This window comes from Pinus tabuliformis, chromosome 2_2 (assembly GCF_031772625.1).
Source record: "Pinus tabuliformis cultivar Carrire ecotype Pingquan chromosome 2_2, CPIR1, whole genome shotgun sequence".
NCBI lineage: Eukaryota > Viridiplantae > Streptophyta > Pinopsida > Pinales > Pinaceae > Pinus > Pinus tabuliformis.
The window spans coordinates 550,763,890-550,775,512 of record NC_142300.1 but is presented as its reverse complement, the minus strand read 5'-3'; the positions used below and the strand labels follow the sequence as shown (position 1 = coordinate 550,775,512).

The window sequence follows — 11,623 nt, the reverse complement described above, 5'->3', positions numbered from 1 at the left end:
AATGATTACAATATATACTATTTTGGCCGATATCAAAATGATTATAATATATTCTGTTTGGCTGGTATAATAAAATTGGGCAGATATCAAAATGATTACAATATATACTGTTTTGGCAAATATCAAAATGATTACAAGATATTCTGTTTGGCTGGTATAATAAAATTTCATGCGTGACTGTCAATTTGTCCTTCAAATTCAAATTCCATAATTCCCTTATTCCATGATATGTCATCCATGATATGATTCAGCTGAATACTCAATGAACTCATAGATATATTTCGGAACATTTGTGTGCGTTCTTTTCTCTAATATCAAAAGATGGGAAGCAACACCAACGCCGACGCCGTTCAAGTGAAGATCCATGGCGATAGTTGGGTTACTCAAGTTAAAGAACGCCTCAATGAACTAGAAGAACAGGAGGAGGAAAGGAATTGTGTACGTTGGTGTCGGTGTCGGTGTTTAATGTGTCAAGAGAGTTATTGTTTGAGAAGCCGGAAGCTTACATTCCGCAGTCAGTTTCCATGGGCCCCTTTCATTCGTATAGTGACATGAGAATAATGCAGCGTTCACATGTGAACATCAGAATTGAGCACTCGTATAGTGACATGAGAATAATGCAGCGTTCACATGTGAACATCAGAATTGAGCACTCGTATAGTGACATGAGAATAATGCAGCGTTCACATGTGAACATCAGAATTGAGCACTCGTATAGTGACTCAGAAGCACATAATTGACCGTGCTTCAACAATTAAATCAATCCTGCGTAAGTTCTTCTGTATTGATAGATCCCTTATCCTGAAATCATGAACATAAATTTATTAGTAGCACTAAAATTTTTTTTTTTTAATAATTTGGCTCGGAAATGGTTTCAATATATATTATTTTGGTAGATATCAAAATAATTATAATATATTCTGTTTTGCTGGTATAATATAATAAAAATTCACTGGTGATTGGCCATTTGTCTTTCAAATTCAATATCATAATTTCATTATTCCATCCATGATTACATTCCATCCATGATTCGATAATGTCATCCATAATTCTATTATTCCATGATTCCATAATTTCATTATTCTGTTATTCCATAATTCCATGATATATCATCCATGATTCTATTATTCCATTATATGCCATCCATGATTCCATAATTCCATTATTCAGTAATTCCATTATTCCATGATATGTCATCCATGATTCCATAATTCCATTATTCAGTAATTCCATTATTCCATGATATGTCATCCATTATTCCATAATATGTCATTACGTACCTTACAGAACAGGCCCACTGCCTTCGCCAAATGAACTCCATGTAATGCTGCCTTCGCCAAATGAACTCCATATAATGCTGAACAGTCACCGAACTCATAGATATATTTCGGAACATTTGTGCGCGTTCTTTTCTCCAATATCAAAACATGGGAAGCAAGACCAACGCCGACGCGGTTGAAGTGAAGATCCTTGGCGATAGTTGGGTTAGTCAAGTGAATAAACATGGCGATAGTTGGGTTATTCAAATTAAGGAACGCCTCAATGAACTAGAAGAACAGGAGGAGGAGAAGGAATTATGTGCGTCGGTGTCGGTGTTTAATGTGTCAAGAGAGTTATTGTTTGAGAAGCCTGAAGCTTACATTCCGCAGTCAGTTTCCATTGGCCCCTATCATCACGGGAAATCTGAGAAATATGACATGGATCGCCACAAATTGGCAGCTGCCTATAGATTTCACAAAACAATTAATGGAGTAGGCAACTTTCAGCTGGTCGTTGTAGATGAGTTTAAAAAATACCACCGGCAAATCCGGAGCTGCTATCACAATTTCATCGATTATAATGAAGAAACCTTGGGGTGGATCATGGCTCTGGACGCCGTCTTCCTTCTCCAGTGTCTGCAGTTTTATGTCAGATACCTTGACCAAAGCTCCCATGATGACGTCAAGAATCTCGCCCATGATGACATCAAGAGCCTTATATCCTACTTGCCATGGTGCGGCGGATAACTACATTTTAAGAGATTTGATGATGCTCGAAAATCAATTGCCACTCTTTCTAATGAAAATGCTTTTGGAGTTGCAGTTGGGTTCTAAAGCCAAGGCAGAGGAGAGGCTGTCAATCCTGCTAAAGCTGGTTTACCAAGAATTATCACCTTTCGTCTTCAAGGTACCTGAGAATTCATATCTCCATATAAACGAGAGAGGCCACCTGCTGGAGGTTCTGTACTCCGCTATCGCCAGCCCTCTTTCCAACTATCGAAAGCCAGATGCTCCCTATCCGGCAGACATTTCAACAGTTACTCCAATTCCAACCGATGAAGATGGCGATGAGAGTGATCCAGCGGACATGTCAACCGTTACAGAAGTCTTCAAATTGCTATGGAAAGCTTTCTCCTCTATAAAACCCGTTCGGCAATTTCTGGTGAAGTTACCCATACTTCTTCATCTGAGTGTGTTTAAGTGTGCAAGCACAACTGCGAAAGAACCATCCTCTCAAATCATACCGCCCTCGCGTAAGGAATTGGCTATTCCATCTGTGGCCGAATTGTACCTTGCCGGAGTCACATTCTCTCCAACGGATGGCGATCTCACCACAATACTATTTGATAAGAAAGCTTCCATTCTTTATCTCCCAAAGCTAAAGTTCGACACCAACACAGAGGTAATCCTGAGAAATCTGATTGCATTTGAAGCTTCTGCAGCGCCTGGTGCGCTTGTTTTCAGAGAATATACAGATTTCATGAACGGCATGATTGACGGAATAAAAGATGTGAAATTGTTGAGAGAGAGCGGAATTATTTGTAACGGTCTCCTGAGTGACAGAGAGGTTGCGAACCTATGGAACAGGTTGGGTCACTGCGCTAGTGTCATAAATGTTGGATATTTAGACAAAGTTGTACGTGATTTAAAGAGATGTTATCGTAAAAATTGGAAAGTTGTGATGGTGAAGTTTATGAATGACTATATATTTGCCTCGTGGAAGTTCCTGTCGCTGGTAGCTGGGGCGATACTTTTGGTCGTCACTTGCTTGGAAGCTTACTGCTCTGTGTATCATTGCAGAAACTCGGTAAAGTAGCAAAGGTACGCGCCGAAATCTCGCCAGCTGTTTGTATTAAATAGTATAAGGAATCCTGTAGAACTGTCATTTCAATTATTTTTGCTTGTTCGTTCTCTGTTGGCTGTGGATTGGTTTGGGCACCAACCACAATCCTTGAGCACCTTGTGTGTGTCAACATAGGATGTGAATAATGAATATATCTATTGTTGTATTTTTCTTCCTAACGTGTCTGTCAATTTGAAGACGAGAAGTGAAATAACGAAGTCAGCCTTTTGAAAACAATGACAAATCCACAATGTATTGCTTCACACAAATGATGCGATAACTTTTTTACCGTGTGCGTTGGCAACATATTTATTATATAAGTTAGTTATTTTGCCTTCTTCTTCACGTTTTTCTTTGCCTTGGACTAAATGGTTCGGAGAAATAGATCTTGTTAGCCTTGCATCTTTCTCATTTAACATGGTCAGCTCTTAACCTGCACCTGCAACCGTAGATCCAATACAAACAACTAGATTTCATAGGTAATCTCTTAATAGGTTTCATATATGTAGCCCATTTTCTAGGTACCCATGTGTGGCATCTTATGAAGTGATTGCCTTTACATGGACCTTTCACCATGTGTAGTGACATGGCACTTATTTCCTATATGTAGCTAATTCTTTTTGGATTATTGGACATGTGATAGTGTTAGGTTGTTCTCCGGATTATTGGACATGTGATAGTGTTAGGTTGTTCTCCAATCATGAAGCACTTGAAACTCCCTCCATATTCATTTCTATTTTTATTTTTTATTGTTTTGAGATGGAAATAACTTTTCATTTTAGCAAAACGCTCTTATATTATATCTCTGACATCCTCCATAATTACAGCTGGTATTTTTTTATTTTTATTGAAATTTTTGATTTTAGGTTTTTTATTTTCTAACTTAGGGAGAAATCTACAAAATTATATTTAAAGGAAGATCATTTTTCCTTTTCTAAAAAGATGAATGTGGGTATACACTTTCTCTCAACAGAACATTTTCTCTCCCTCTCCCTCTAATCCTCCCTCCTCTCTCAAACCCTTTCCTTATCACTTTCTATCCCTCCACCTCATCTTTTAGTTGTTACTATCTCTCTCCCACTTTCCTTACCCCACCCCCCCTCTCTCTCTCTTCCCTTCATCTCTTTCACTCTACTATTCCCTAAGCCTCTCTCTCAATTTCTAACCCCTCCTCTCTCCCTCTTTCTATCTCTCTCTCCCTTTGGCTATTCCCCCTCCCTCTCTTCGTTTCCTCGTCTCACACACACACTCTCTCCAAACCCCTCTATTTTTCTCTCTATATCACTATCTCTCCCTCAATCCCTCCACCCAACTCTACCAAATTCCCTCTCCCTCTCGCTCTGTTTCTCTCTCCCCTTATCTATTTCCCTCTCTCTCTCCCCTTATCTATTTCTGTCTCTCTATCCCCTTATGTATCCCTCCTATATCTTCATCTCTCTCCTTCCCTAATCCTCTCTCAATCTCTCTATCACACCCGTACTCCCTCTCTCTTTCCCTATCCCATTCTCTCTCTCTCACTCTTCCTATATTTTCCTCCTCCCTCTCCCTCTCTCTTACCCCTTCCATAATCCCTCTCTCTTTCCCTATCCCATTCTCTCTCTCTCACTCTTCCTATATTTTCCTCCTCCCTCTCCCTCTCTCTTACCCCTTCCATAAGGCCCCTCTTTATTTAATCTTTTATTTATTTATTTCTATCCTTTTCCCTCTCCTTATCCCTCACATTATCTCTGTCTCCCTTCCTTTATTTGCTCCCCTCTTTTCTCATTTCTCATCGCTCTTTATCTCTCTTCGTCTCTCTCTACCACAACCACCATATCTACTCCCTTTCTATATCCCCCTATCTCTCTCTTTCTTTCTCTATTTCTTTCGTTAAACCACCCCCCACCCCTCCCACCTCTCCCCCTTTCTATCCCTTTCCCTATCACCCCCCCCCCCCCCTCTCGCACCTTATGTTTCCCTCCTTCTATTCCTCTCACAATTTCCCTATTCCCCATGGCTGAATGCATGAAGATGGGTCACACTTTTGGGCCAAATGTGGTGACAAAATTTCGTCCTTGCAAATTTTCGCACATGTTAAGAGGCATGCGTGTGTTCACGTAGCATACCTTAGTCTAAAATGTGTAATATATATATATATATATATATATCTATATATAGATATATATATATATATAGAGAGAGAGAGAGAGAGAGAGAGAGAGATTAAACTACACATTTTAGACTAAGGTCATATATATGCATTACATGGTCATTATATATCACACATTTTAAAATTATATATATATATATACACACACACACAAAGAGAACTAAGTTTTCATATCAAAAATTTATTTTTTGATGCAAAATTATTTGTTTTATTATTTTTTGATGTTGGCGAAGTAATATTTCAATTGCATTTTGTAGACACATGTGTTCATGTAAGTTTTTTTTTCAACTATTTAAATAAATTGAAAAACCAAAAGTACTCTTTTGAAGACTACTCGTAAAGGAACATAGTGGTAGTTTTTGAAAGTTTTTGGTTGTGTATATTTTATGTTATTGATTTTTTATTTAGCCTCTTCGAAACTCTCGAAAACAATTTCAAGCATTATGTTTAAAAGAAATTAGATGAAAAATATTATATGAATTTGAAAATGTCAAACTCATATGCCATTGGATAGAGGATTCCTTCATGAATCCAACATGATCAACGTCACCACTTAAAGGACAATTTTTTCCCTAAGTCCGCTAGGGTAGAAAATGGTGTTACACAGAAATATGTATAAGAGGTGCTAAAATTATGGTTTTTAGGACATAATAATATCAATCAAGCACTTCAATTTTAAATTCAATTAGATCGAACATGGTTTAAGAAACCATTGATCAAGCCATTTACGTGGTTAACTAGAGACTCAATCGAGCTACTAAGTTCAATCGAGCCTTTGTAAAAATAATATTTTCAAGATAGGATCCTTATGTGAATTCCATAGAATTAGAATCATGAAAGATATAAAATTTAATCCATTAATAATTTAAACAAGTCGATATGATATTAGTTTACTGAAAATAAAAATTCATCTAGATCTAGGTTATGAATAGTTCATTAGAAAACTTGTACGTTATTGCACCCACAGGCGCATTCTATAGCTCATTATGGGGACAATTTGTAAGTATGCTTGTCTGTTCCCAAAATATACTTTATTATATACCTTGAATATGAATGGATTATAAATTTACCTTCCACAGAAGTTTTTAGCACATTAAAATTCCAAACTATGTAAAATTTTAAACATCTTTACTCTTTACCAAAGTCAATATTGTTTCTTAAATCCAAAGAAAAAAGGCTAATTTATCACAAATAATAAAAGATCCTTTAATATATACATAAAATGGCTCTAAAATTGTTTAATATTTCTTTTAATTAAATCTTTATTATAAGATGATTCTTTAAAAGGAAAAGCTATTTTTTTATCGATATATTAAAACTTTTAAAGGCAATTTTTTTAGGTCAAAATTGTAATAAAAATTGTCATATTAATTTGATGTAATTTTATTATAATTTATATTATGATGTCATTTAAAAACTTCATTAAATCTAATATTAAAAAATTATTACAATTATTACTATTATTATTATTAAATATGATATTAATATTAAAAATTCAATATAATTATATTGTAATATTAATATTATTAAATATAATAATTTTAGATTGATATAATTTTACTTTAATATAATATAATTTTTTTTATATTATAATACATATTAATATGTTAGGATGTATATTACCTCTAAATATATATGAGAGGGAAGAACAAGTACCTAAAGTGATAGAGGTGGAGACATAAAGCGAGTGACAAGGGAGAGATGGAGATAAAGTGAGGGAGAGAGAAGAGGAGCAAAGAAAGAGAGAAGGAGAGGGAGAGAAGAGGGAGACCCAAAGATGGCGAGAGGGAGAGGAGGAGAGAGTGGAGGAGAAAGAGAGGGAGAGAGAGATGGAGTTGGAGGGAAAGATAGGGAGGGAAGAAGAAAGATAGGGAGCGACAAGGGAGAGATGGGGAGAGAGTGTGTATGTTTGGAGGTGAGATAGAAATACAAAGAAGGATAGATGAAACGAAGAAGGGGCGGGAGTGGGGATGATGAGAGAGGGAGGGAGATAATGATGGAGTTGAAGGATGAAGAGAGAGAGAGAGAGAGAGAGAGAGAGAGAGAGAGAGAGATGAGGGGGAGAGACAAAGGTAGGTGGGAGAGAAAGGGAGAGAGATGGAGGAAGAGAAGGGAGAGGGAGGTAAGAAGAAATACATAGAGAGAGAAGGACTAAGAGAAAGAGAGAAAGGGAGAGAGATGAAGGAAGAGAAGAGAGAGGGAGGTAAGAAGAAATACATAGAGAGAGGGGAGAGAAAGGGAGAGAGATGAAGGAAGAGAAGAGAGAGGTAGGTAAGAAGAAATACAGAGAGAGAGAGAAGGACTAAGAGAAAGAGAGAGGGAGTGATGAGGGAGATGTAGAGAGGGAGAGATGAGAGTAGGAGAGAAGAGAGATAGAAGGGTAGATAGAGAGAGAGGAGGGGCACAGAGGGAGAGATCTACGAGTCAAACAACTTTAACCAAACTATGACATAGAATTTTATCCCCCTAGCTTCCATAATTTCATTCCTACTGTAGATCGGAAATTTCAGCTCTCCTGCAACAACCCAGAAAATGGCACGTGTCACAGAAAAGAGAGAAATTCGGCTTCTTCTTGCTTGAAAAAAGTCTCCTTCTTCTTTTATAGGATTTTATCCCTCTCCTTAGGTATTTATGCCTTCCTTTTCCTCTCCAAATATTACAAATTGAAGTTGCTTGTCTTGTGTTCCAACAGAGGCCATGTAGCTGCCAATATATAATCCTTATGGGTGGTAAAATTCTCCAAATGAGGTTGACTTGTCTTCTTTGATGCCAACATGGTGGACGAGGCTTATTTGACCCTATTTACATAAAAATAAATTCCTTTCTTAATAAACAAATACCAAGAAGCCTCTACTATATGATGACAAGGACTAGGACTCATGACATAAACCCTAGAAGCCTACAATGGAGGCTTTAGACCTAGAAAATAAATAAAATAGCATGAAACACATGCTTCAAAATAAATTTTCTTTTCTTCCTTCTGACAAATACATTACATAATGAATCAAATACAATTATGAAGACCAACAATATTTACATTCTTCAACATGTCCACGAGGTGATATGGAGAGACAAAGAAGGAGAGACAGAGGGAGATAGAGATATGGATGGAAAAGGGAGAGAGGGAAGAAGAGAGAGATAGAGAGACGGAGGTAGGGAGAGAACAATAGATATGAAGAGAGAGAGTGTGTGTTTTTGGGTGGGTGAGGTAGAGAGGTAAAGAAAGAGATATGGAGGGAGATATAGATATAGATGGAAAGGGGAGAGAAAGGGAAGAAGATTGCTTTACTAGATGAATTGATTTCTATGTAGATATTGCTTTCTAATTATATTTGTTTGCTTGTATTGAATAAATTGATTTCAATAAAGATGTTAATTTCCAATCCTATTTGATTTATTGCATTATATGCATTGATTTGAGTGTAGACATTGATATGTAACCCTATTTTATTGCTAGCATTAGATTCATTGATTTCAATGTAGATGTGATTTCTAATCCTATTATATTACTTGCATTAGATGCATTGATTTCAATGTAGATGTTGATTTCCAAACCTATTTGATTATTTGCATTAGATGCATTGATTTCAACATCGATGTTGATTTCTCATCCTATTTGATTGCTTGCATTAGATGCTTTTATTTAAGTGAAGATGATGATTTTTCATTTCATGTAACTAGATGTATGGTGTACACTAATTTCAAGATAATTAGATTAAACTTGTGCATTGATTTCAATGTAATCACAAAAGCATTATTGACGATGTGAATTGATTTCTTTGTTACAGTAATTCAACCATAAATAAAATACTAAATTTTCATCTCAAATAAAATCTTGAGTTAATTGAAATATGTTCTTCTTGAAGTTGTAAACTATTTGTAATTAACCACATTCTTATTATTCTCACCCTCCATGATTCATATTGGATTGTAAAAAGTGCAACAACTAGAACACACACACACACACACACAAATATAATGTCTAATCTCTTGTAGATAACGTCAAATGAAATAAAACAGAATGAAACTTATTAGTAACTTTTACATCTCCACATCTTTTAAAATTGAATAAAACTTATTTCTATTATTTTTTAGTTTTCTAAAATTGAATAAAACTTATTTCAATCATAAGGAATTGATTGAAATACTTTGATAGCTAAGTAAATTTAGGAAAGTTCATATTTAATTAGGTCGATAGGCACCCCCCCTATTGGGGTTGTCCACTTTAATCATTTTCTTAATTAATCAATTTGATCTGATGGTTTAAATTGAAAGATGGCAACATATTCTCATTGTCGCCATTACATCAACGGATGGAATTGTAACTTCTAACTTTCTTTCATATCTAAATCATGTGTTTAAACCTTGTTTGAAATATTTTTTTACTAAATAATGGAACATGGTTGCATTCTTATTGAAACATATAATAGTGGATTACATTACATTTTTTGAAATGTGTCTATTTCAAACTTCCAAATTATATGGTGCCCAATGTGGCTTCATTCTCAACCAAAAAAAAAATATTAAAAAAATGAAACGTGGCTGAATTCTTTTTATGAAACCTATAGTAGTGGATTATATTACGTTTTGTGAGTTACATTTTAAAACGTATTTGTTTATAAAATTTGAAATTTCTTGGCAAATAGTAGGGGAAGTGCCACAAGCATATCATTATTGGTATATTCAACTAACTCTTCTTTAGTCACAACTCCTGTTTATCCTTTGTGTGTCAACACTTTTTGTTTTCCTCTTAATTCTAAAATGAGAGTGTTTTCCTTTTCCCTTTTTCATTTATCTTTTCTAATTCTTATGATAAAGGGTTTTTCTAGGTTCTAGTAATTTTTCCTAGTTGTTGTTCCCTGTTTAATTATGGTTTGAAGAGGAGTGTTATTTATTTTTATGAGGGTTTTAATGTTCACTTTCTAAATGTTAATGGCTCCTTTCAAGTTTTAGATTTATAGATTATCAATCCACAACATGTATAATAGGTTTAAGAGTGTTATGAATCCATAAGATTTCGTTCGGTGTTTTGTTTTTCATATTGCAGGTTGTTCATTGTCGCTGAGGGATGTTTTACATAATGAGATTTCAGATGGGTCTTTGGAATTGTGCAGGTTACCAGTTGTTGGTATTTGTCATTGTGCACTACATGTTATCATTAATGATAAACAATGTATTACTTCATATTTTACAGGAGTTTTGCAAAGTTTGGGTAAATGTTACAGTTTTACCAGATGAACAGGTATTCGGCTTGAAGTTGTTCTATGCAACTGCTTAAAAGCATGTATATGTTAATCTATATTTTCAGTATTTGCATGAAATACAATGTACAATATATATATATATATATATATATATATATATATATATATATATATATATATATATATATATATATATATATATATATATATTGAATTTCTAGATAATCTTCTTTTCTTATCACATAGATTGTATTGTGTGACTACACTTGTAGGCCAATGACTGTAGAAATTTCTTGTAGATTCAAATTGCTAATTTTAATATGCTAAAAAAATACACTTGAATCTACTGTACTCGTCAAGGGAAATAATAATTGATCAAAGAAATCACAAAAAATAAGAGAAAGAATTCAATCATGGATAACACAATGATTTTATGGGGAAAACCATAGCTAAAAACGCTTGCTATTTTTATATTGCATTAATCAGAAAATATGAGAAGATTATAATTCTATTCTCAAGATTGCGTAATCTCTGAACAATCTCTATCTATATCACTACCAACCTATGCACAAGCTTCCCTTGGCACACCTTTCTCTCACAAGATCCACTCATAAATGTGTGCTTCCTATTGCTTGGTCTCACCCACTCGTGCTCACCAAAATAATGATTAAACTTCTGCCTTCATTTCTCCTTTTAAAGAAAATTCGAATGGCTAAAATTAGTGAGTTTTCTAATTAAGGAATGATTTATTTTAGGCCTTCTTCTGCTTGCATGAACCATTTATTTAATTTAGGTTATTTTACAACTAATAGTACACTCTCTCTGAACTCGAATCTCAACTTGGTCTTTCTCTGATCTGACATGCATGAGCTAATTATGAGTGAATCTTTAGTTTACTGGTGGGGAAGTGATGGTTACACCCCACTACTATATCACCCACTAATTCCTCCATATGTTGGAATGAGTTTAATTGAATTTAACTGAATTAAATAATTACAACTCAAAACAACTCAACCTAGGCCTCTAAAATTTATAACCCAATCTCCATGACTCTAAACAGACTCCCAACTCGAATTAATTGAGCCAACTAGGTAAAATTAACTTATTTAACTATTGCAAGTTGTCATGATATGTGGAATTACAATTTAATTCCTAATTTAATTCATGG

At 34.9% G+C, this 11,623-nt stretch overlaps 1 protein-coding gene across 1 annotated transcript; it reads left to right on the top strand.

Annotated features, from left to right (window-relative positions):
* The first annotated feature begins 2,064 nt into the window (after positions 1–2,064).
* LOC149193820 (putative UPF0481 protein At3g02645) lies at positions 2,065–2,956 on the top strand. The gene is made up of 2 exons (XM_089407447.1): positions 2,065–2,846; positions 2,950–2,956. The coding sequence occupies exons 1-2, from the start codon at positions 2,065–2,067 to the stop codon at positions 2,954–2,956; spliced, it is 789 nt and encodes a 262-aa protein (XP_089263573.1).
* The last annotated feature ends 8,667 nt before the right edge of the window (positions 2,957–11,623 follow it).

Excerpts from the sequence above, each read along its gene's own strand:
- LOC149193820 (XM_089407447.1), top strand. The coding sequence starts at position 2,065 with ATGCTTTTGGAGTTGCAGTTGGGTTCTAAAGCCAAGGCAGAGGAGAGG.